The 27,655-nt window shown below is 42.0% G+C and overlaps 1 protein-coding gene across 1 annotated transcript in view; it reads right to left on the bottom strand.

The window, feature by feature from the left end:
- Positions 1 to 563: 563 nt before the first annotated feature.
- IRAK1BP1 (interleukin 1 receptor associated kinase 1 binding protein 1) overlaps positions 564 to 27,655 on the bottom strand; it is a 248,032-nt gene continuing 220,940 nt past the window's right edge. Inside the window, exon 4 of the mRNA XM_044073630.1 lies at positions 564 to 882. Coding sequence (XP_043929565.1) covers positions 609 to 882 — 274 coding nt within the window. The 3' untranslated portion in view covers positions 564 to 608. The remainder of the gene's footprint in view (positions 883 to 27,655) is intronic.

The raw sequence follows: 27,655 nt of genomic DNA, 5'->3' as shown, positions 1-27,655 counted from the left end.
TAAGGCACAAAACTGACAGCAAGGGATGTTGTGGTCTGGGCCTAGGCAAGGAATGCAGTATGAATGAAAATCTTTATAAGGTATTTGCTTTCCACAGTTAAGACAATTGTTAACTTTAACTAACATCGGTTAAGACCAAGAAAAAGGATCCCCAATGGGGTACTTGGCTTTTTTGAAGACTTCAGTTCTGAAACTCAAAAATGAAAACTTCAGGAGTCGGACGACCGGCACTTACGAACTGCTTTTGCTTCGGTTATCGCACAGCAAGAAAGACTGATGTAATGGCGTCGGCTGCATGTTTTATACCCCTGACGTCATGGAAGAAGAGACAACAATCCGACGCAGGAATCCAGGACTTTGATATTCAGGCCGGCTGAAGGCTACCTGCAGGCAGATAACCCAAATGTAATGACTGCAACAGTGAAACATGAAGAACATTGGTAATCACAACAGACTGTGACCATAAGGTACACTCAGTGGTACTATGAAAGCAGTATAAAGTCCCTTCTAAATCCAAGTGGCATAATATTAGTTACTTGAATAGATGCTTCCAAAAGATAATCTGATGTATGTAGACTGTTTTTTTTATTTTCTTTAGCACTTATATGCTAGTTGTTCTTTTTACTTTTCTCCTTTGTCTTAATTTCAAAACTTGCAAAGACTTTACATGAAACAGAAATGGTAGCGTTTTTTATTTTCTGTTGCATAGTCGGTGTGTCTGAATGGTTGTTAGATACTGCCAAGTCATCTGTTAGACCTTCCCACTCCTTCATTTCCTCTTCTTTAATAACCAGTGGCTTTCCCAGAGACTGTCCAACTGCTCGACAGACTTCCTGAGCTTTATTTCGAGCACTGGCTACAGCGGCAAGACACACTTCACGTCTTTGAAAAAAAGAGAAATGCATATGAAAATGGTCAGTAGAAAAAAGTAAAATGCATATATGAAGATAAGAAACAGTGGCTGCAACTGTAAATGATGTTAATCCTTAGTATAACAATTATTTTTAATCAAAAGACTTGTCCCCTGCTAAGCTGTAACACAGAGTGAGATTTCTTCTTGGACATATTTTATTATTATTACTACACATTTAAATAATGTACCTTGTTTAAAAAAAAAGATATCCTAGATACAGAACCTATTGAGAATATCAGATTCAGAATCTTGGTTGATTGTGCTTTAAGAGATTGTTCCTACAGCTACAAAATATGTAGTTGTTACCAGAACTAGACTGTCATTTTTTTTAAGTTTACTATAATTAAACATGTCAAATTAAAGCTATGTATAACAACAAAAAGCTAGTGTTACTCTTTCCAAATGTTAACTTGCATTAAAGTAATTGTACATCCAAAGTGGGCATTTTTAATAATGTGGCAGCCCCACTATACACAACTCAACCACAAACATGAAAGGCTAAATCGACTTCTCAGAATAATACAGTATGAAAGTGGAGAGTTTACAGGATTTAGATCTAGATTTTCAGCTTCCCAGCCCAACCCTCTCAACACTACATTAAACTGAACAGAATGCCAATAAAGCAACAAATCGACATATAAACAAACAAAAAACTATTAAGAAAGAAAGGCAGAGTCGAATAAGGGCTGAGTGACTGCTGATCTATTTTTCTTTTTCAACAGGAGGATGTGGACTGTTATCATCTACTGGTGAAGGTCAAGTAGCAAAAGCCAACAATCTACCAGCCAAAAAAGGCATGATAACTGTGTGTGTGTGTGTGTGTGTGTGTGTGTGTGTCTGTGTATGTGTGTGTGTGTGTGTGTGTATGTGTGTATGTGTGTATGTGTGTGTGTGTTGGTGTGTTGGTGTGTTGGTGTGTGCGTCTGTGTTTGTGCATACACATGCCCGTGTGACTGCTTTATGAAATGTATGCACGTTTATTGACTTGTTACAAGCTCAACTAAAGGGACAGAAAGGCATATCAGAAAAAAAATCACCAGTTGCAAACATGATGGCACTGGTCTCTGTCTCCCAACTGTAATCTGCTCCATCCTAAGTAGGCTTACAAAGTGGTAATGGGAGTGTAAAAATTGGTGATCAACCAATGACGAGAGGTCAGTGTCAAAAAAAGGATTAAAAAATAAACAGAAAATCATACACTGACTTGAGCAATTGAGTGAAGAAGTGTCAGCCTTCATTTCAATAGTTTCGAATATATAACAAGATGAAACCCAACATAACTGTGCAGTCACAGTGTCATCAAGGAAAAAATGGTAAATCAAAGTAGCGACTTAGTTGTTACATAATCTTTAGAAAAGATTTTCTGATATTGCTTAATGTGACTCAGTAAGGATTTCTTTATGAAATAAATTATTTCCGGCAAGACAGCATTCATGATGTAGCATTGTTACTGACAGCTACTCCCCTAAATAAAGTACATGCAGATGAAAAAAATACTGAAAGTAAAGAATATACCAATCTTGGTCATGATAGTGAATGTTCAGAAAAAAGACTGAAGATCATATACAATGTTCCATCAAAATATTAACTAAATTGTGCTTTCTTAGCAATATGTGGCATAACACAGTGCCATTTAGGAGCTACAAAAAAAACATACTTAAAAATAAATTACACTGACTGCACATGTGAACCTGAACATACCCATTTCATGTTAATCACTCTGGATGCCCATGTAGGCATCATAGTGGTAAATGTGAAAGAGGATGGGTATGCACATTCAGACTTAAAAGCGGACTGTATTAGGAGTGGGGTTATGTCCTTATAAAAGGTCATGAGTATGGAAGCAGAAGCACAAAATAGTGTGATTCTGCTCCAATATTCCTTAAGCAGAGTCAGTTTTCTGATGCAATCAAATAAGCAGTTTTAGGTTAGTGTTCATCACCAGGTGATGTTGTACAGCAACATATTTGCATTTATTTTGAAAGGTAAACAGCAAAGACATTGCCCACATCATATAACAGTATTTTCTAGGTGAACAAGTGAAAAGAGGGTCTTGTCTGTTCATAAGTACCTTATGTGCTAGAGAACACAATGGGGTACTTAACAGAAGTACATCTAATGTGGACACAGTTTTAACATGTTCAATAACATCCAAGGTCATAAGCACTGCCAAGGTAAAGAACAGCACTAATTTGATTTAAGTTCAGTACTTTTCCTCAGACCAATAAAATTCAAGATACCTTCACATCTCTGGCCAAAGTCTCAATAACAGACTTTACCAGTTGAGTGTAATTAAAACAGTCATTATAAAATGCCTCTTCATCTTTATATACTGATTAACCTTAAGAAAATATGACAAAGGCCACTCACTTCATAGGGTTCAGTAAAAACAGAAGGCTGCACAAATAAGCCCTTTATATTATGACAGCAGTCCCCCTTTAAAACACACTAGGCACATCAATCTTAATACTGAAGAAATAAAATAAAATGAGCATATATCACACACCTTAGTGCAAAGATGTGTGGCAAAACACATACTCTATATAAAAACATCAAAAAGCTACAACAATTACACAATGCAATGCAAGTAAAGCAAACAATTAGTTAATTATGCCTTAATGCACATTTCATACAAGCCACAAGAAAGCAGGTGTCACATTTTACATGACCCTGGGGATTCAATAAAATTGATGTAGGCTTCGCGCTAAGCCTACATGGAGTTTACATGTTTTCATGATGAGCAGCAGTGCTAATTACATATGCATGTCACTCACTGTGTTTAAATGTAAACAAGTGCCGTTTCATGGCCAGCAACAGTGTTGCTGGCCAGGAAACCACATAAAGCAACACAAACACCAGCAGACATGTAAACTTATTTACCTATGGTCAACTTAGGTCTGTGAGATTGCATGGAATGCCACCATGATTACCGGGGTAATAATAAAGCAATGTATATAGCTCCAACACATTACATGAAAGTGTATACAGTGCAGAGTACTGTGGAAACACGTGCCAGGCATACTGAAAAACAGTTGTGTAAATGATCAGTAAAGGTATATAGACTGCATTATAAATAGTCAGGGGAAGGGTGTACATTGAAAAAGGGCACACAGATGAATTGTAGAAATGAACACAGTGGAAGAGGACAGGTAATGCAATATGGTAATGCACAGCAGATGAGGGCACGTCTATGAAGACAGCATGAACACTAATCATATATCGACATAATATAGTATGGACTGCACAGGTATTGTATATTATGTGACTGTCACACAAGATGCCATATCAATGGAGAACATTATCTGCAAATATAAGCATCCTCACGATAGATATATATATATATATATATATATATATATATATATATATCTCAGCGATACGCAATCTACACTTTCACAAATGTAACTCATGCCATCAATATATATATATATATATATATATATATATATATATATATATATATATATATATATCTTAGGCATACGCAATCCACACTTTTACAAATGTAACTTATGCCATCAATGTTGTCTATCAGCTATGTATTTACTGTGTGTATCACAGGAAAATATATCCACTTGAATAACATCTTGAAGGGGTACCTGCACCATCATACCTTGATGTTTACGCACCAAAAAGAATACTTGGGTGATATGGTTGATATGATGTGTGAAAGCACACAGTGGCAAAACTGGTACACTTGAGTAACTCATCCCTGGAAAATAACTTGGGAGGTACATGCAAAATGGTGTACTATAATCGATTATTTGTGTGACGGGGGTCGAGAACAATGGAACAATAAAGCCCTTTGATGTAGATGTCCCACACATACTCAGGAGTTGTGCTACATACACGGAAGTAGTCACCACAGAGGGTACATGCTGGTAGAAGTTCTGCATGCCATCTACCTGAGTATACAGGTCACATACCACTTGGTCTGCTCACAGGGGTGTGTTGTCTATACTGTAATTATCTTGTATATTTGCATTTTGTGCCATGCTTTTCGGCCCCAAAACTTGGACCGAACCACAAAAGGAGGGGGAGTATCGATATTCATCAAAGATACCCACACCTCCAGGTTGGTGGCAAAGCACGAAGCATCAGAGACTATCCATGTGCAACTAACAGTGGGTAAAACTGCCTTCCAGTTTATAGCCTGCTACAGACCACCCTCCCAAAACCAGGAACCCCACTCGGCCTTCCTGAGAACACTAGAAAATATGAAGGTCTCTCCAAACACCATTATATTGGGTGACTTCAACTACCCAAACATAGACTGGGAGCATTACTCTAGCTCCAACACCCTAGCCCAAAGGGTTCCTAGAATTTATAAACTCAAATGCTATGGAACAACTTGCTACCACTCCCACAAGAGGGGAAAACATACTGGACCTGATCATCACCAACATGGGGACTCTATGCTCCAGACCAGAAGTGTATCCCTCACTGGTAAGATCAGACCATAAACTAATTTCACTGGATATTCACATCCCGACCCCACCCTCTGCCCAGAAAACCACAGTGGAAAACTTTTCTAAAGCAAATTTCACACTCCTCAAAACTGAGGTGGAATCCTTCAAAGCCCCCGGGCCTGTGGAAAATATGGCCCAGACCGCAGAATCCTTTATAAACACATTCTATGAACACCTTCAGGAATGCATGGATCATGCGATCCCAAATAAAACCAAGACCCAATCCTCCAAAGGCAGATGTCCTGTCTGGTGGACCCCAGCCATAAACAAACTATACAATAGAAGGAGGAAGCTACTAAATGATAGAGCAAAATCCCAAAAAGGGAAGGCATCACTGATCAGTATTAGCAAAAAACTATGGGCACACATAAAATTGTCTAAGGCCAGCTTCAAGAGAAAAATTGCACAGGACACGAAGGATAATCACAAGGCTTTCTTTAGTTATGTTAGCAACCTGGGTGGTAATTCCCAGATATGCTCAGAATTAGTCCAAAATGACAAAAAATACACGAACCCACAGACATTGCCAACATCCTAGCTGACAGGTTCAACGCAAACTTCTCCCCCCCACCAAAAGGGCAAATATCTATCCCAGCAGAGTGCTGCCCCTGACATCTCAGATGCTCAGGTAAGAGCCGCCTCTCCAAAGCAAAAACACAGCATCAATGGGACCAGATGGTTTCCTGGCTGCATCCTACATGAACTCCAAGAAGAGCTAAACCCAAACATAAAACTACTGTTCAATCTCAGCCTTACTACAGGATATGTGCCCAAAGAGTGGCATACAGCAACAGTGGTCCCTCTCCATAAAGGTGGTGCCTCAACGGATCCTGGAAACTATCGCCCCATAAGTCTGACTAGCTTGGTCTGCAAAGCTATGGAAAGGATCATCATGGACCTCATAAATAAAGATATTGGGGACCTACAAACACTGGATCCTACCCAGTTCGGCTTTGTTAAGGGCAGATCCTGCCTCTTAAACCTGGATGATTTCTTTGAAACAGTCACCAAGGCCATTGACGAGGGGAAGGTGGTCCACACAGCCTACCTGGACCTCGCAAAAGCCTTTGATACAATACCCCACTCGGGCATTATAGATAAGCTCACCAGCTTAAATATAAACCCCTATGTCACTAGATGGATTGCAAACTGGCTCAAGGACAGAACCCACATGGTTAGAATTGCTGGAGCCATGTCAGACTCCAAACCAGTTACAAGTGGCATCCCACAAGGCTCAGTCCTGGGACCTCTCTTGTTTGGTATATATTTCTTGGAGGTACAGGCCAACATGGAAGGACTGTGGCTGACCAAGTTCGCAAATGACTGTAAACTGGGCACCATAATCGACTCTCCAGCCGACACAAGCATCTTCCGAAAGGGCCTCATAGAAACAGACAACTGGTGCCAGAGCCATGGCCTCAAGCTAAATGCCAAAAAGTGTATAGTCATCCCCTTTGGCAAAAACAAAGTGCCCACAAATTACCACATTGGTGGTAATCCATTAAGTACAGAAGAAGTAATTAGGGAACTGGGGACCCAAGTTGATAGCAATCTCTCATTTGACAACCACGTGGCCAAAGTGGTTAGAAAAACATTTTATATAGCCCACCTAATCATGAAGGGATTCACATCCAGATCAGGGGAGGTCATCGTTCCTCTTTACTCATCCCTCATCAGGCCCATAATTGAGTACAATGCCCCTTTTGGGATGTACCTTACCAGACACCTGCAGCAACTGGAAAGACCCCAAAAGTACCTCACCAAGAGGATCAAAGGGCTCAAACAGATGCCATATGCTGCCCGGTTAAAGAAACTCCAGCTCTACTCAGTGGCATACCGCCTGTTCAGAGGCGATCTGTGCCTGACGATAAAGCCATGTCCAACCCGGAATTAATGGACATGCTGCACCTCAGAAAATCCAAATCCCATCGAGCTACGCTCGAGAGACTTGAACCTCAGCACTGAAATAAATAGGACATGCTGGAGGGACAGATTCATAACCCAGAGGCTCCCTTCACTCTGGAATAAAATCCCAGTCCAGGTTAGGCAGAGTCCCTCATTGACTCTCTTCAAGAGGAATCTTGATGAGTGGATGGGAGATCATAGGTTTACCCCGGGTATCACTTCTGTGTCACTGTTAGACAGAGGCACAGTATACTAACCTTGAAAAAGGGCATAGCAAAATAAATTTAAAATGGGTGGCGAAAGCCAAACACATTCTGGCTAGGCTTATAAATGCCCTAGGGCAGATAGCCTAGTATGAACCTATGAACCTATTTATAATGGAACTAACCCCCCAAGAGTTTTCTTCATCTACTGTGTCCCCATGGCTGTGGCATCAATCCTTTGTGTGTGCTGATACTGTATGCATTATACCAGTAACACACTTGGATTTTATGAATGTCCACAAAGCTGGCTGGAGAAAGGATGCCCTGAGGTATGGACCTGGTCACTCAACTCTAGACAGAGGTAACTTCACACACTGCAACATATTTATCTGTTATGTATGTGTTAAAGTTGTTCATCCACTTGGTGACATAGGTGTTTATGGCCATTTGCAACAGTTTCTATTTAATACCTGACAGTGGATTTGTGTCAAATGTCTTGGCCAGGTCAAGATCCACAGGATGATAGTGTCATCATGCATGCCCTTGGTAACCTTCTTTAAGACAGCAAATAGATGTAACAGACATGATGTAGCCTTAAGAAATCAAACATGGGTTTAGTACACAGTATGAATATTACCAAGATGGGTCTATAACTCCATGGGGTCTATATTAGAACATCGAAGTTTCAAAACTTTGAATGTTCTAATATCGACCCCTATTCAGCGAAAGCTGAAAACATCGAACATACAGAACAGCAAATTTTTTCCTAGGGAAAAAAATTGCTGTTCCAAAACACATACACACAACACAAGCACACCAAACAAACAGCAATCCACACACATACACCTAAAATCTTACACCTAACCCTACACTAAACTATACACACACCACTAAATATCCTTACCTTAACCCAAACCCTAACCCTAAGGTCCGTCACTATCGCACACTCACCCGTGCCATAACCTAACTCACCTACCCCGCCCTAACCCTCACGTCCACACAATCGCACACTTACCTGACCCGAACCCTAACCCTAACTCACCTAACCCGCCCTAACCCTCACATCCACACAATCGCACACATACCTAACCCGCACCTTAACCCTAACTAAACTAACCCGCAGTCAATCGCACACTTACCTGAACCTGACCTGTAACTTTCCACCACAGCGCTGAAAATACTGAAGCAACAGAAACAGACAACTGAATTCTTTCCCTAGGAAAAAATTTGGTTTTCTGTTGCTTCAATATTTTCAGCTTTCACTGAATAGGAGTCAATATTAGAACATTTGAAGTTTTGAAACTTTAATGTTCTAATATAGACCCACTCCATGCATCAGGTGATTATCCCCTCAGTCAGAAGGATGCATGTTGCTGTATGCCCTTCTATGGGAACATAGGCTCTCTGGAGGCTGTGTTGAAGGAAAGCTCAAACTGTGTCTGATAGGTCACATTTTAAGTCAAGCTATACGCAACCTTGATATTGTCAAGGCCCATTGTTTCTGTGTTATTAGCTGTAAAGAGTGCACAAATGAGATGTTCTCCTGAGAATAAAAATGACTAATGTTTGCATGTATAGTTTGGCTAATGGCCAGATGCAACAGGGAGGTGATGTGCGAGACAAGTTGTCAGCTAGCAGATTGTCTCTTAGCTTTTGTATTTATTGGAATAAATGATTTGTGGAAAGATCTCCAAATACAACTTTGGTCAATTATTACATTCCACACTCTGTTGCTATGCACAGTCGTACAACTGTACCAATGTCACATACTTACACCACTTGCACAGTACATGCCTATATGTGTTTCATAAGCAAGCTGTGCTTCAGCAGCTTGCTGTCATATCAGGACACATTGCAGAGCAGTTGTTTATGTCTCACGCAGAACATTTCCAGACACAAATGCTAACAGTCACACAATGGTGTTGCTGACTACCTCGATAATCACTGGGTACAGCAGCACAGCTGCACATGCAATGAATTCCACAAAGTTGAAACTGCATCAAAACATGTGATACACCAAGTTGTGTATATCACAGTATAACAACAAGTGTATGAGACCAGACTTATTTGCCCATGTAATCAATATCAGTTAATATTGATGGCTGTTGCAGAACATTTAATGATGGTATGTAGGCACATGCACACCCGTGTTATACTGCAAGTGTTACTGTGATGGCAGAATGTGAACTCAGTAGAAGGTTGATCTGCTTCATTACAACACATGTTCTAATATGCCAATGAAATATGCAACAGTGTATCATACCATGTCAACAGTTCTCAGGAGGCATATAATACAGTTGCTACAGAATGAGCATGTATTACTGTTGCACCACTGGCCATCAATACATTAACTCACATCACAGACTGTAATACCCTCTTGTAGACATACTGTACATCCACACCTCATTGTAGCACATGCCAATGACAGTAACACTGACATGTCAACTGTTCATGGGTCATAGGACATTATTAGGCTAACTGCCAACATCACATAAAATCCTAGCCATTATTATACCATTGAAAACAACCTCCCAATATCTACATTATGGAAGATTGCAAGACTATTGTGCATATGTGCACATTTGTTTGACTACATTACATTCTGCTACTGTCCATATGGAACATGTGCACCACACCATGACAGAATTAGCAATCACACATGTAGTGGTCTGGAGCTGGCTTGCAGAGGCTCATGGAAGGACTCTGCTACATGATATGCATATGCATAATTGACATGGTGACATCACCCACCCGACTAGAGGAAGGATGTCATGTTGCCAGAGGAAAAAGGAGGATGCTGGATGCACAGGTTTGCATGAAAGGTTCCCGTAAGTGATAGTAAAATGAAGGGCAAGTCTAAAGTTCATACAGTGACCATAACATGCGCACACACACACACACACACACACACACACACACACACACACACACACACACACACACACACACACACACAGGGCCTGATTTGAACATTGCAATTGTGTAGATATAGAATATGAATGCCATGTAATGTAACCATAGATACATCACATATATCTGACTGTAACACTGTCATATTGCACTTTATGGAGTATGTTATCATCACTGTATGCTAAGGAAAACATGTTAGGAGGAGTGTAAGACATGGATGTGGAGTCACATCCCTGTGGAAAATTGTCTCAAAAGTGTTATTTGTATGTGTACAGACTCAAGCTGCCTGCTGTCAGACTGAACCCCCTACATGTGTAGTAGGTAAAGCAGCTTTCAAACAGTAATTAATGGTACTGCCATAGCATAGGTTTGTCTTGAATACTGTCAGGGTGCATGTTATAGAGGTTGACATCATCAGTGTGTACTAAAAAAAGATGTTCAGAGGTGGGTCTGACAGTTGCGGACTTGCATATCATTCTAAAATTGTCAACATAGTGACTGTTGAATGCAGATAAAGTTGACTGCAGTGAGAATAGCGCCCCTACCTACCTATTTACAAAGCACAGTACATAATGCAAGAGCCACAGCACAAGTCTGGCATTTATAGTGTCCAATGGCACTTTACAGCTGATAACATCAGCAGTGTCTGGTGAGAAGAAGATGGTAATAGCAGTGTCCACATGCTGGTGTAAAATGCTCTCTTGAATGTCAAGCAAGTGAACACACACAGATATACCAAATGACCACAGTAAGACTAGAACGCCTACTAACTATTTACAAAGCACAGTACTTAACACAAGTGCCATAACACAACTTGGGTGTTTATAGTGTCCAACAACACTTTACAACTGATGACATCAGCAGTGTCTGGTGAGAAGAAGATGGTAATAGCAGTGTCTCACATGCTGGTGTAAAATGCTCTCTTGAATGTCAACTAAGTGAAGACACACACACACACACACACACACACACACACACACACACATGCAAATCAAATGACCACAGTAAGAATAGAACCCCTACTATTTACAAAGCACAGTACTCAACACAAGCGCCACAGCACAAGTCTTGCTTTTATAGTGTCTGACAACACATTACAGCTGATGACATCAGCAGTGACTGGTGAGATGAAGATGGCAATAGCACTGTCTCACATGCTGTTGTAAAATGGTCTCTAATGTCAATGAAATGAACACACACACACACACACACACACACACACACACACACACACACACACACACAGACACACACACGTGTGTGTGCAACAACTGACCACAGTGAGAAGAGAACCACTATTTACAAAGCACTGTACTTAACGCAAGCACCACAGCATAAGTCTGATGTTTACACTGCTGCAGGACGGTTTCTACAGGATGACATAATCGATGGATGTTTGACAGTAGATGTGAGGCCTGCATTAAATGGATGTGCAGGCATGTACAACTGTGAAAATATTGATACTCCATGGGATTGTATAGATGACTGAAGATGTACAGTTATGCTCTTTTGACTAGACACACACACACATTGCCTGCAATGAGATTATAATCCCTACTTAACTAGGTACACAAGCTAGATAAGCTAGAGAATGCAGTATGTAACACAAGTGTCTCTGCACAAGTCTGACTTTTACAATTCTGCAGGAGAATTTATACTGGATGACATCACCACTGGATGTTTGAGAGCAGATGTGAGGCCTGAATGAAATGGATGTTTAGGCATGTACAACTATCAAAATATTTGTTGTCCATGGGATTGTACTAATGACTGAAGGATATACAGTTATGCTCTTCTGACTATACACACACACACACACACACACACACACACACACACACACACACACACACACACACACACACACACACACACACACACACACACACACACACACACACACACACACACACACACACACACACACACACCAGTTGACTGCAGTGAAATTAGAACCCTTACCTAAATAAGCACACCAGCTACAGAACTCAGTACTTAATGCAAGCACCCGTGGAACAAGTCTGACTTTTATACTGCTGTCGTACAATTTATAATGGGTGACACCATTACTGGATGTTTGAAAGAAAATGTTGGGAGGCCTGTATGAAATGGATGCATAGCCATGTACAACTGCCAAGATAGTTCTGCATGTTACCAGATTGACAAGTATGAAAAGTGTAGTATTTGCTGTTGTGTTTCCAATGTGCAGGTATAGTTTAAGACATAGCTTTACAAACTATATGCAAACAGCTATCCACATTACTACAACAAGGAGAATCTGAATGTATGTTGTCATTATAAAGATGCACATGGTATATAAGAAAGCATGTTTTATTTATTTCTGTAGTGTAGTTGTTATATTTAGGAATCACTAGTGAGAGACCAAGTTTCAAGTACATGGGTGCAGGTAGCACATGACTACAATGTAAATATGGGCTCTTTCCTTAAAAACAGCCTTCCCCTTGGTTGTGTTTTTTACATGTACTTTCACGAGATGAAGACTAAATGGGCAGTAAACATAAGTAATTAAAGCTATTGTGCAATTTCCATAGCACACCGGCGAGTAGCTGGTTTGTGTGACTGATGGCACTGTATCTGCACATGTGAGATACACAATTATCCTGCTTTCCCTGTTTGGGCATAGTGAAACTGCAAGCAAACATGGGCCTCTGCATCACAGATAACATTATGACAGCTGTTCTGGTTTGCTTACCTCAGCGAAAACATGTTAAGCAGACGGGTGTAGCAGTCAGCACTGTGGACAGTTCTGAGTGTAAGAAACATGCCTGCTGCTTAGTTGACTCTCTGGAAGCAGGTGTAAATGCATTAAGAGATTTCACATAGAGCCCAGATGATAAGGGGTTTGAATCCTGGTGTATCTAATAGTTTTAAATATGTATTTATAATGCAATGAAATAATTCTTTATTCTACTTTTACTGTGTGTTACCTTAGCACAGCTGGGGATAGGATGGGGACATCAAATGCCCATGCCCATCAAACATGGGAACAGTGATAACCTAGTCCTCACTTGCAGAACTGCCAGCACTGTTCCCTTACTTTACTGGTTGTTGGACTGCTTGACATATTTTCTTATGAACCATAACAATATCCTCTCCATTCAGCATAGGCATGCACCAGTAGTACTGTGCATGACCCTACACACCAAGCCTGCAAACCCTGTCAAGTGATAAAATCCCCACATTCTTCATTAATCCCAGAGGGTACTACAGCAGCAACCACTGGGGTAATGCTGCCTAATGTGGAAGACCCAGGTAGTGCAGGGGCAGCAGAGGAAGAACTGCCAGGTTGGATCCAGATGTGTTGGGGATCGGTGCAAGAGCCAGTGGAATGAGGGCAGGATGGGGCATGGTGGCTGACCTACCTTCTTGTACTGTAAAGCATTGTGAGTTGTCAGAAATTGATGACATGGAAATGTTGTGACCACACATATTAAAATAAAGAGAAATAAGGGTTGGGGTAAAAGAAAAAAAAGATAATTAGAACCATCTTATGCGACACACAGGAAATTACCACAGTAATAAAGTATTTATTTCTATTTTTACAGTTAAGTATACTTCTTAACAACTTCAAACTATAACTGATGATTGTTCAAAGTAATCCTTACAATGTGCATATATTGCACATATGGTTAGTCAAATTATACAGATTAAGTTAACAGCAGAGGATTTATGCCACTTCTGTTGAAATTATTATGTAATAAATTTAAATGATTTCACTACACATTTGCTAATTGTGGTATTTGAACCTATGTCTGAGTATTAGACAAGACTCCTACAATTGGCTTGTGATACAGACTGAAGCATGCATGATTGATTTTACATAGGTTCATAAGTTCATACTAGGCTATCTGCCCTAAGGCATTTATAAGCCTAGCCCAAAGTTTTGTGGCTTATGCCACCCCTTATGTTAAAAAATACTGTGCCCATTAGTTTGTTGTGCCTCTGTCCAGCAGTGACACAGAGATGATTCCCGGGGTAAACCTATGATCTCCCATCCACTGGTCAAGATTTCTCTTGAACAGAGCCAGTGAGGTGCTCTGCCTCACATGGACCGGGATTTTATTCCACAGCATAGGGAGTCTCTGGGTGACAAATCTATCCCTCCAGCATGTCCTATTTATATCCGTGCTAAGGTTTAAGTCACTTGCTCTAGTGGATCTGGTAGATTTGGATTTTTTGAGGTGGAGCATGTCCATTAGTTCCGGGTTGGACATGGCCTTGTATGTCAGGCACAGGTCACCTCTGAGCAGGCGGTATGCGACTGAATAGAGCTGGAGTTTCTTCAGTCTGGCAGCATATGACAGATTTTGGAGTCCCTTTATCCTTTTGGTGAGGAACTTTTGGGGTCTCTCCAATTGCTGCAGGTGTCGGGTGAGATACATCCCGAATGGGGCATTGTACTCGATCATTGGTCTGATAAGTGAAGAGTACAGGGAACAATGACCTCACTTGATCTGGATGTGAATCCCTTCATGATCAGGTGGGAAATGTAGAAGGTCTTTCTAACCACTTTAGCAATGTGAGTGTCAAAAGAAAGGCCACTGTCAACCTGGGTCCCCAGGTCCCTGATAACCTCTTCTGTGCTTAATGGATTGCCACCTATATGGTAGCTTGGGGTTACCTTGTTTTTCCCGAAGGGTATGACTATACATTTTTTGGCATTTAACTTCAGGCCATGGCTCTGGCACCAGTTTTCAGTTTCCGTGAGACCCCTCTGAAGGATATCTGTGTCCGATGTACTTTCCACTATGGCCCAGTTTGCAGTCATCTGCAAACTTTGTCAGCCATAGTCCTCCTATGTTTGCCTGTACTTCTGAGAAGTAGATGCCGAACAACAGGGGGCCAAGGACTGAGCCCTGTGGGACACCACTTGTGACTGGCTTGGAGTCTGACATGGCGCCAGCAACTCTAACCCTGTGGGTTCTGTCCTTTAGCCAATTTGCAACCCATCTTGTGACATATGGGTTTACATTTAAGCTGGTAAGTTTCTCTATAATACCAGAGTGGGGTATTGTGTCGAAAGCTTTTGCAAGGTCTAGGATATGCACACTTAATTTGCTACTACTGTACAGAAGAGCAATACTTTAAATAGATTACAGCTATATTGTGCTTTCCTCAGTCTTTCTAAATGCTCAGCATATGCTTCCCTGTTTGCCATCATCTCCTGGATGGCTATGGAATAAAAAAGATCAAGACAACAGCAGTAATCATATCATCTAGTTTTAATTCTCTTTATCTGTATACTTACACAACTGTGGGATGTCAGCACTCCTAAACTCATCCAGCCACTGATTAAGTGCATTCTGCTTGCACCTGTTGAGGTCATTAAAATGGGATTTGCACTGTTCTTTAGTACTTGGAATGCCAGTCACACTAGAGAACGTGTTGGTCAGACTATTCCATGCCTCAGACTTGTACTGGGAGCCGATATAGTCCCCTTGCAAGAGTCTTTAGCTGTAGTGCTTTACAAGGAGTCCAATAAAGATTCTGAACTCAAAACCTCACCATTATGCCCTAAATTGGACACCTTCCTTTCTACCTCTAGACCAGTCCAATAAGGCCAAACAGCAACAGCCAACAGTGCTTTCCCAACAATTTGTGTTATTATATTTACTGGTAATGTGCAAACCCGAGCAACAATGCCAATTGTGTTTGCAAGATGTTAAAAGGAGAGCAACAGTACCAGAGTTTTATCTGACAGCTGGCATTAGTTTATGGACTGGTTGCTGCTGTACCTGTTAGTTGATTCAACTTTGCAGAGATGTATTGGGTGCATAAATTTTATGACCTGATACTTTTTTTGTGTGGCTTTACATACTGATAAAATTAATTTGTAAAATGCCGAATTCAAACCTATATATTAGAGACAAAACATATTCCTCTATATAGTGGGTTTTCATTCTTGTCGCAGAAAAACTGCTTGTTGGGCATGCTCAATAAATATATACAGATACACATAACAGAGTGAGGGGTTAACCATGTAAGTGTGTGACCTGACAAGGTTCTGGTTTATGCATTCATGTGTGTTTGACTATCATTCATGTCTGAAGGGCATCCAAGGCCAAGGGAAGACAATTATAATTACAGAAACAGAATATTTAGTATACCCTCTGACACATAGGTTCATAGGTAGGTACTAGGCTATCGGCCAAAGGGCCTAAGTAAGCCTAGCCAACAAGGTTCCCTGGCTTACGCCATCCAAGAAAGTTATTTTCCTGTGCCACTGTCGAGCAGAGACACAGAAGTGATCTCCGGGGTGTATTTCCCATCCACTCATCAAAATTTTTCTTGAAGAATGCTAATGAAGAACTTTGCTTGACATAGATGGGTAGCCTGTTCCAGAGTATGGGAAGTCTCTGGGACAGGAATCTATCCCTCCAGCATGTCCTGTTTATTGTGGTGACAAGGTTTAGATTCCTAGAGCGTGCAGCTTGGAGGGATTGGGATTTCTTTAGGTGTAGCATGTCCAACAGCTCTGGGTTTGACATAGCTTTATATGTTAGGCAAAGATCACCTCGGAGTAGGTGATACGCTACGGAGTAAAGCTGGAGTTTTTTGAGATGGTCAGTGTAGGGCATTTGTTTGAGGCCAGTAATCCTCTTTGTGAGGTACTTCTGTGGACTTTCCAGCTGCTGCAGATGTCTTGTGAGGTACATTCCAAAATGGGCGTTGTACTCTATAATGGGTTTAATAAGTGTCGAGTAGAGAGGAACAATGACCTCTTTTTTCCTGTATGAGAACCCTTTTATGATGAGGTGTGACACATAGGACTTCCTGACTACTGTGGCGATGTGACTATCAAAGGAGAGACTACTGTCCACCTGGGTCCCAAGGTCTCATCACACATTCGGTGTTAAGTAGATTGCTGCCTATGTGGTGCCACGGCTCTGACACCAGGCATCTGTCTCAGTGAGGCCCTTCTGTAGGATGTCCACATCATTTGGGGACTTGACTATGGCTCCTAGTTTGCAGTCATCTGTGAACTTCGTTAGCCAGAGGTCTTCTGTGTTAGCCTGTACTTCAGAGAAGTAGATACCAAACAAGAGAGGTCCCAGGACAGAACCCTGTGGTACTCCACTTGTCACTGCTTTGAGGTCAGATTTGGAGTCTGCAACTTTTAGAGTGTGGGTTCTGTCAGTGAGCCAGTTGGCAACCCATCTTGTGATGTAGGGATTTATACCTAGTTTAGTGAGTTTAGCTATAATTCCAGAATGGGGGATGGTATTGAAAGCCTTGGCGAGGTCAAGATAGGCTATGTGAACCACCTTACCCTCATCTACGGCTTTGGTGACTGCCTCAAAGAAGTCAATCAGGTTCAGGAGGCATGATCTGCCTTTCACAAACCCAAACTGGCTGGGATCCAGAGTTTGGAGGTTACCAATGTCTTTGTTAATGAGTTCCATGATGATACGTTCCATGGCCTTGCAGACCAGGCTCATCAGGCTAATAGGTTGATAGTCCCGGGATCAGTGGTGTGTGAAGTGGGATAACTGTTGCTGTGCACCATTCAGTAGGCACAAAGCCTGATGCGAGGCTATTATTGAACATGGTGCTTATGTGGGGAGCCAGTTCGTTCTGAAGTTAGTGTAAAACACAGCCTGGGATGTTGTCCGGTCCCATGGATACTGAGTTTTTGGCTTTAGAGAGTGCATCTTTTACCTGTGTAATTGTGATTACAGGGACTCTGCATTCTTCCTGCATAGATATGGGCCCTTTAGGGGTTGAGAGGGGGGTAAAGTTCACACTGAACCTATCTGCCAGGATGGTGGCAATATCAGTTGGTTCTGTAATTTTCGTGTCGTTGTGCTGTAACTCAGAGCAGATCTGGGTGTTGCCATCGAGATTCTTGACATAGCTATAGAATGCTTTGTGGTTACCCTTAGAATTAGTGGTGATTTTGTATTCATAACTAGCTTTGGAGGATCTTATAAGGGATTTTAGCTTCTTACAGAGGCTGACCAGGGATCTCCTCCACTCATGGGATTTTACTCTCTTTTGCAACAGTTTCTTCCTTCTGTTGTACAGTTTGTTTATGGCAGGGGACCACCAGATTGGCTTCCTTTTTTTGGAAGACAGCGTCTTGGTTCTGTTTGGGATAGTACGATCCATGCACTCGTGTAAGTGCTTATAGAGTGCATCTGTGTAGGATTCAGCAGTCGTAACTGTACTGTCCATCTGCATGGGTGTCATGAAGTTCACCACTTCCGTCTTAAGAAGCATGAAGTTGGCTTTGGAGAATTTTTTTACCATGGTTTCCTTAATGGGGGGTGGGGGCGAGATGTGGATATCAAGAGTGATTAGCTTATGGTCGGATCGGACCAATGAGGACTTGACTTCAGGTGTGAAACACCGGTCACTCATGTTGGCAATGACTAAGTCTAGGATATTGTTGCTCCTGGTGGGGGTGTGGATAAGTTGATCCAGGGCATTGGAGTTTATGAATTCCAGAAAGCATTGAGCTAAGGAGTTGATACACGAGTAGTTTTCCCAGTTAATGGTGGGGTAGTTGAAATCACCCATTATTAGGGTGTTTGGTTGAACCCTCATATTTTCCAGTACATCAAGAAAAAAGGAGTGGGAATCCTGGGGCATGGTGGGGGATCTGTAGCAAGCTACAATTTAGATTGCAGTTTTGCCCAGAGTTAGTTGCACTTGGATGACCTCGGATGCATTATGCTGAGCAGCTAGCCTGAAGGTGTGGATATCCTTAATGAATATGGACACACCTCCGCCTTTGGTGTTCCGGTCCAGGTGACATGGCTGAAAAGTGTGGCATGAGTTATAGCCTGGTAGTGCAGGGGTGCTCTCTGGAGTCTTGAACCAGGTCTCAGTCACTACACAGATATCAATGTTCTCCTTTTTAAAGAGTGCCTCGAGTGAGTGCATTTTGAGATTTAGACGTCTAGCATTGAGTAGTATTACCCTCAGTTTTTGCTTACCTGTTCCTGCTACGGTGGTGAATTTGTCATTTGAACCTTGCCTAAAAAAGGCACTATAGGGGCAGCAAGAGCCTTAGCCAGTATCCAGAATCCCAGGGGCGACAGGTGCAGGCCATCTGTGGGAAAGCATCATGGTCTGTCGACCATGTCATCCCGAGCAGATAGATACTGGATCCCCTTAGAAAGACACCACAAGCTTAGCCAATTGTTGAAGTCAATCATAGATGATGGCAATAAAGCATCAAAAAAAAGGTCTCCCCTCATTATTCCTATTCTGTTAAAATACCTTGAAGCTCATTCTCAGCATAACCCCTCTGTAGGAACCTTGTTCTAAGCTCATCGAGCTCACCCTCAAACTTATCTTGGTTCGCTGTTAATCTAGATGTTCTGAGTCCTTGCCCCCTAACAATATTCTTGAAAATATGCTGGGGGTGCATACTTGTTCTTTACCAATAGAATTTTTTTTCTTTTACCATCTTCCAATGTATGTCATCACTTATTTCACAGCCTTGTTCTATGTCTTCTTTATTAGTTTTTCTCATCTAATGTTTCTTCCGTTTCTTCATCTAAATTTTCTTCTTTGTTCATTTTCTTCTTTGTTTTCCTTACTCTTATTTTCATTTAAAAAATTCATCCATAAATGTACAATTTTGTTACATTTATAACACTTCATTTCACACTTTTCGTGTCCCAATTCTCACAAATATAACATTTTCTTTTATCATAGTTACTTATCAAATGTCCTTATTTTCCATAAAAAATATATTTTGGGTTGCCCCCCAGTATTTAAAAAAAAAACATATTCCCATTCACATTTATCATGCTTGGTATATTTTTTTTCTCTATTTTCAACAAGATATTACAATCCCATCCACTAGTCCATAAACCCCTTTTATCATAAAAGTACAGTTTTGTACCTACCATAAATGTAGATGTTCGAGTGAATACACTGCTGCAGTCATTACACTTGGATTATCCTGCCGTCAGGCGGTCCCTCAGTCGGCCTGAGTTCCAAAGTCTTGGTCCGGCATCAGTTGCTGTCGCTTCTTCCCTGATGTCAGTGCGCCAGGGGTATACAAGATGCAGCCAACGCCATTTTCTTCAGTTTTTCTTGCCCCAGATGTCAGGTGCCCCCCAAAAGGTAGGCAGTGTAAATTGCTAATAAAACATACAGAAGAAAAGCAAGAAAAAACTTTCAGTTACCAGCAAATACTCCCCAAAGGATAGAAGGGTTAGGTAAGTACCAGCAAGTAAGAGGGGCAGGAGGGAGGGTAACCTAGACTGCAGCAGTGTATACACTCGAACATCTACATTTATGGTAGGTACAAAACTGTACTATGTTCATCGTGTTACACTGCTGCAGTCATTACACTTGGGTAGAATCCCAAAGCTGAGGTAGGGTGGCTGGTTTTATAAAGCATTAGGGGTGGCTATAAGGCCTTGCAGCACTGCAGTGGCAAAGCCAGCTCTGGATTTAGAGTAAAGAGGCAGATGGTAATGTTTGGTGAAGGTATGTACAGAACTCCAAGTTGCTGCTTCCAAAATGCCCTTGGTAGGCACTCCTCTGAGGTAGGCAGTTGAAGTGGCTGTTGCCCTGGTGGAATGAGACCTAATGCTGTTAGGTACAGTTTTCCCATGGTGTGTATAACATAAACGTATGCAGTGCCCTATCCATTTTGAAATGGTCTGTTTTGAAATGGCTTTTCCCTGTGTTCCTGCAGCATATGCTACAAACAATTGCTCAGTTTTCCTGAAAGCTTTCGTTTTGTCCAAGTAGAAGCGTAACTGCCTTTGTATGTCCAAGGAATGCAGTAGTCTCTCCCCTTTATTCTGTGGATTTGGATAAAAAGTTGGCAAGTGAATAGTTTGGTTTAAAGCCACACTTGATACCACCTTTGGCATAAAAGTAGGGTTTGTTCTTAAAGACACCCTGCCTTGGTGGAAAATGATGAAAGGTTCCACTGCCATTAGTGCCTGTAATTCTGAAACTCTTCGTGCTGAGGTTATTGCCAGGAGCAGAGCAGTTTTCCAAGAGACATATTTTAAGTCTGTTGAGTTAGTTGGCTCAAAAGGAGGCAAAGTTAATTTTTTTCAAGACGAAGTTGAGGTCCCAAGTTGGAGTTGGTGCTCTACGGGGCGGTCTTATGTTTTTAGCCCCTCTGAGGTACTGTTTTAGCAAAGGATTAGAAGAAATTGGTGGGTCTGTGTTGTAATGAGCAGAGATGGCAGAGGCATGGATCTTAATGGATGAAAAGGAGAGGCCTTTGTCCAGCATCTCAGTTAAGTATTGTAGTATCTGAGGAATATTTGGGACAAGAGGGTCAAGGCTGTGAGCCTGGTTCCAGGCACAGAATCTTTTCCATTTATCCGAATAGGCTTTCCTGGTGCTAGGCCTTCTGGCCTCCAGAATGACATCCATAACAGCTTTGGAGAGAGGCATTGTTTGCTTGACTAAGGAATCTGCCATGCAGCCAGGTTTAAAGTCTTGAGCTGGCCGTGAAGTATCTGATTGTTTTGCTGAGTCAGAAGTTGTGGGATTTGAGGCAAAATCCATGGTGGACCTTGTGCTAAGTTCTTTAAGACTGGGTACCAGTGCTGGCGTGGCCAGTCTGGGGCAATCAAGATCATCTTTGGCTTCTCTTGTCTGGCTTTTATGAGTAACTTTGAAAGGAGAGGCAGTGGTGGGAAAGAGCATACTTGTAGGTTTTTCCAGCTGAATGAGAGGGCATCCCACTTTCCATGCTTGTGGGTGGTGAGTCCTTGTGCAGAATTTCTGTAGCTGGCAATTCATTGGGGATGCAAACAGATCTATGTCCGGGCTCCACCATTTTTGTGCTATCATCCTGAACATTTGTGGATGTAATTTCCACTCGTGCGGATCCATGATGTTTCTGCTCAAGTTGTCTGCCAGTGTGTTTTTCTTTCCTGGCAGGAATTGTGCTTGCAGATGAACCTGATAGGTTAGAGCTGTGTTCCACAAGGTCATGGCTTGTCTGCAGAGGGGATATGAATGAGTGCCCCCTTGTTTGTTTATGTACCACATAACTGTGGTGTTGTCTGTCTTTAATAGTAGTTGTCCTGGATGCAGAAGGTCCTTGAAAACTATAAGGGCATTTTGTACAGCTAGCATCTCTTTTTGATTGATGTGGAGATGCCTTTCCTCTGCGGGCCACTTGCCCTGAATACATTTTCCTGCCATGTGTGCTCCCCAGGCATAATCCGAAGCATCTGTTGTCAGTGTTTGCCTGGCTGTGGGTTGAGTGAAAGGCTGTCCCTTGTTGAGATGACAGGCTTGAGCCCACCATCGAAACTCCTGTTGAAGGCAAGGAATAAGAGGCATTACTGTTTCCAAACTGTGACAGTGTTGAGACCAGACACTCTTTAGGTACCATTGTAGTTTCCTCATATGCAGTCTAGCATACGGAATTAGTAGTATGCAAGATGCCATGTAACCCAAGGCCTGCAGAATTTTTCTTGCAGGGAGTTGGGTCTTTGTTGCCATCAATTGGAAATATTGAGTCAGTTGTTCTTGCTTGTCTGGCATGAGATAAGCCATTTGGGCCGTTGTATTAAGCTGGCACCCAGAAATATTATCTCTTGTGAGGGCACTCGTTTTGACTTCTTTTCGTTTACTGTGTACCCTAGGCAAATTAGCAATCTTTTTACAAATGCCAGATGCTTTAGAAGAATGTCTTTGCTCTCTGCTTGAATAAGGCAGTCGTCCAAGTATGGGTAAATTTGAATTCCTTTTTGTCTGCAAAATGCAATTACTGGTGCCAGGCATTTTGTAAAGACCCTGGGTGCAGTAGATAAGCCAAAGGGCAGTGCAGAGAATTGGTAATGCATTGAACCTGCTAAAAATCTGAGGTATCTTCTGCAATTTTGTCTGATAGGGACATGCAGGTATGCCTCCTTGAGGTCCAAAGTTACGAGCCAAGCTTTCTTGCCCAGCATGGGAAGAAACTGCTTTAGTGTCAACATTTTGAATTTTGGAACATCCAGGTAAGTATTTAGAAAAGAAAGATCCAGAATGGGCCTCCAGGCTTTGTCCTTTCTGGGAACCAGAAGAGTCTTTGAGCAGCCTGCCTGCCCCTGTGGGAGTGGTTACTGACTTGAAACTGTAGTTTTCTTGGCCACTTTGGGTCAATTCCAAAACTCCTTCATCTTCCTCTCTTAAAACCTGGTTGCCTCGTAGTTCTGGCGTCTTTTTAGGCTTGTTGGCTGTTGGTGAAGCACCCACCAAGAGGAGAAAACGCTGAGAGAAGAAAGGAGCCACACTTTTGAGATTTTAAGTATTTTTCCTCTGTTTATCTGCTAAGTTTTTCTGCATAGCCACCTATTTTGAGAATTTTCTGGCTTGTTAAACTTGATTTCTGCATTAGTAACTGTATTTAGAGCACAACCTAGAGCTGTTTACTGAATTTCCTGTTTGCACTTATTTTTAAAATCGTTTTTTTCTCAAAACTTGCATTTTATCTGTCTTTGGCCTAGCACTCTTGTGTGGGGTCATTTACTGCACTGTTATAACTTGTTGATACTTGTGAACCTCTGCTATCTCTGAAAAAAACAATAACAAAAAAAAATCTTGCTTTTTTCCCACTTTTCTGAGATTTAAAAAAGTTCAGTTACACTGGCGGAATGGCTAGGGGTCTGTGTTGAGGTAATAAAAGGAAATCTCTGAGCCTTTTCTTGGATTCTGAATAATCCTGGCCCTCCCAATGGAAATGCTCCCTCATGGTATGTAATGTTTCCCAAAAGGAGTAATCCACTGGTGGAGAGGCTGAAGGAATTGATTCCTCAGCATCAGAATCCTCATAAGGGGGTAAAGAGCATCCCTGGTCTGAGGATAAATCTGAAGAGATGAACACCTGGTCGGATGAGTCATAGTCTGCATCCTGTCTGGGTCTTTTATCAGGAGGAGGGTGGGATCCCCTGATCAGAGTAATTAGGTCTTCGGCCATTTTGAGCATCTGTTTCTTAGGCATGGAGGCCTGTCCTGGTGAATGCAGAAGCTGTTTCTTAGTTTTTAAAGGGGTTTTAGATTTAGCAGAAAATTTAATGGTTAACTGAGTAGGTCTGAAAACACCCTCTGAAGCTGCGGGACGATCAGCTACTCCGGATCACTCTGAAGGGATAGTCTCTTTAGGCCGTAAATCTGGTATATCCGAAGGCCTGGCCATCTCCACATGGGAGTCAGAGGCGGCCTGTGGTTCCAAAGAAGCGGTCGTCAGGGGCTGCAAAGGCACCTCGCTGAAAACCGGAGAACCGGCGACTGGCCTAGAAGAGGCTTCGTCGTCAGTTTTGGGCCTCGGATGCCTGTCATTGTCTTTGCACTTTTTGTGAATTCCAGTCATTGGTTGTTCCGGCATGGTGTAATTGAATTTTCGGCCAAAATAATGCCGGGCAAAATCAAACCGACGTTTAATAGTGCACATGTTAAACCTAGCACAAAACTGACAACCTGTGATGTCGTGGTCTGGGCCTAGGCATGGGATACAATAAGAATGGAAATCCTTATGAAGTATTTGCTTCCCACAAGAAATACAATTATTAACTTTTACTGACATCGGTCTGAGGCAAGAAAAAGTTCCCCCAACGGGGTACTTAGCTTTGTAGAAGACTTCGGTTCTGGATTCGGAATGAAAATCTCAGGAGTCGGCCGACCGGCACTTGCGAACTGCTTTTGCCTCGGGCACCGCGCAGCAAGAAAGACTGAAGAAAATGGCGTCAGCTGCATCTTATAAACCCCTGGCGCACTGACATCATGGAAGAAGCGACAGCAACCGACGCCGGACCAAAACTTTGGAACTCGGGCCGACTGAGGGACCACCTGACGGCAGGATAACCCAAGTGTAATGACTGCAGCAGTGTAACACGATGAACATCTTTTATGTCCAGTACTTCTTTACATAAAGTTTTCAAATGTCCTTTAAAAGTATGTCACAAAATGTTTTTTTATTAATAAGAATAAATGTTCTTACCTCATGTGCTTTTACACCCAAAGGAGCTATTAAACTGTCCCACATTTCATACCTCTCCATTTCTTTGTCTGCTTTACTTTGAATCCTTATCATGTACTTCCAATTTTCATTTTCTTCTGCCCCTTTTTCTGCTACTTCCCTTTTGCCTTTTTTTACTTTATCTGCATATGTTTTTTCTATCTCACTGCTATTCTTGAGGATTTTTCTCTACACCCTCCTTTTGTATTGTATCCATAATGCCCCCCTCCTGGAAATGTCTCAATTTTCTGACTCCTTCTGAATCACCATTTCTTTAAGTAAATCATCCTGCAACCCTCAAGACTGCAGAGTTATAATTTCACATCCATGATTTGCCAACCCATCTCCAAACAGATTTCTTTGAAACAACTCCTCAGAATCCTGCACACATTCTCTGGTCTTGATATTAGCTTTCTCATCCATTTCTCTCACAACTCCATTATCACCTTCTCTCTGCAGCTGCCTTCACATCTGTAACAGAAACATGAACTGCTTATGCAAAATAGGTCTCACTTGCAACAACGATGAGTAGGTGAAGTTCCCTCAATGTCCTGGTCAAATCCCCCTAGTACTACAAGTACAAACTTGGATCTTCCCTGAAAAGAGGCTACTTGCCTAGCAGATCTTACCTGATCAACAAAGAATAAATAAAAAATGCAAATATGTACAGATATCATGTGCATGTAAAATCTCAGAAAATGTTCATTTGGAAAATCTGTAGAACAGCACATTTACATGCCAAGTCACCATATAGACCAAATGGTTATGGACTCAGAGTACTCAGTACCTGAAACAGTGTAATTTATTTGCTTATGCGAACTTTTTTTTAGAGTACTCAGTAGCCATTTTAAAAACAAAAAATGATTCATTTTAACAACTGGCTAAAAAGCAATAGTGTCATTCAAGGGATCCAGTGTCTGTCAGCCTGGGATGACATGCTCGACAAGCCACGTTGCTTCACTAGGGACGCACTTGCACCTGTCACCACTGGGCTTTCAGATATTGGCGCTCTTGCCACCCCCATAGTGCCTTTTTAGGCAAGGCTCAAAAGTCAAACCCACTCCCATAGACAGCACAAGGAACAAGAAACTAAGGGTACGTTGCTAAACGCCATAAGTCTTGAACCTCAAGATGCACGCACTCAAGCTCTCCTCAGTATGGTGGAGAGAACATCGATATCTGTGCAGTGACAGAAACCTGGTTCAAGGCCCAGAGAGCACCCCAGCACTACCAGGCTATACCTCATATCATGCTTTTCAGCCCAAACCCGGACCAAACCACAAAAGGAGGGGAGTTTCCATATTTATCAAGGATATCCACACCTCCAGGTTAGTGGCATTGCACGGCATCGGAGACCATCCATGTGTAACTAACAGGGCAAGACTGCTTTTCAGTTTATAGCATCCTACAGACCACTCCTCTCAAAGTCAGGAATCACCGGCTTTCCTGAAAACATTGGAGAACATGAAGATCTCTCCGAACACCATTATATTGGGCGACTTCTAACTACCCAAACATTGACTGGGAGCACTACTCAAGCCCCAGCACCTTAGCCCAAAGGTTCCTGGAAATTATAAACTCAAATGCTATGGAACAACTAGTCACCACTCCCACAAGAGGGGACAATATACTAGACCTGATCATTACCAAAATGGGGACTCTATGCTCCACACCTGAAGTATATCCCTCATTGGCAAGATCAGACCATAACCAATTTCACTGGATGTCCATCCCGACCCCACCACCAGCCCAGAAAACCACAGTGAAAACTTCTCAAAAGCGAACTCTCACTTCTCAAAACCGAAGTGGAGTCCTTCATGCCCCAGGGCCAGTGGAAACTATGGCCCAAACTGCAGAACTTATATAAACGCATTCTATGGACATCTCCATGAACGCATGGATCATGCTATCCCAAACAAAACCAAGACCCAATTGAGTTCAAAGGCAGGCGTCCAGTCTGGTGGACCCCTGCCATAAATAAACTGTACAACAGAAGGAGGAAGCTACTACATGATAGAGCAAAATCCCTAATAGGGAAGGCATCTCTGATCAGTACTAGCAAAAATTACGATCCTCATAAAATCCTCCAAGGCCAGCTTCGAGAGAAAAATTGCACAGGACACCAAAGACAATCATAAGGCTTTTTTCAGTTATGTTAGAAACCCGGGATGCAACTCCCAGACTTGTTCTGAGTTGATTCTAAACGACAAAAAATACACTGAACCCACAGACATCGCCAATATCCTGGCAGATAGGTTCAATGCAAACTTCTCCACCCCCCCCCCAAAAGAGCAAG

Source organism: Protopterus annectens, chromosome 1.part1, assembly GCF_019279795.1.
Source record: "Protopterus annectens isolate FY-2018-M chromosome 1.part1, PAN1.0, whole genome shotgun sequence".
Classification (NCBI taxonomy): Eukaryota; Metazoa; Chordata; order Ceratodontiformes; family Protopteridae; genus Protopterus; species Protopterus annectens.
This window is presented reverse-complemented; position numbering and strand designations above follow the sequence as displayed.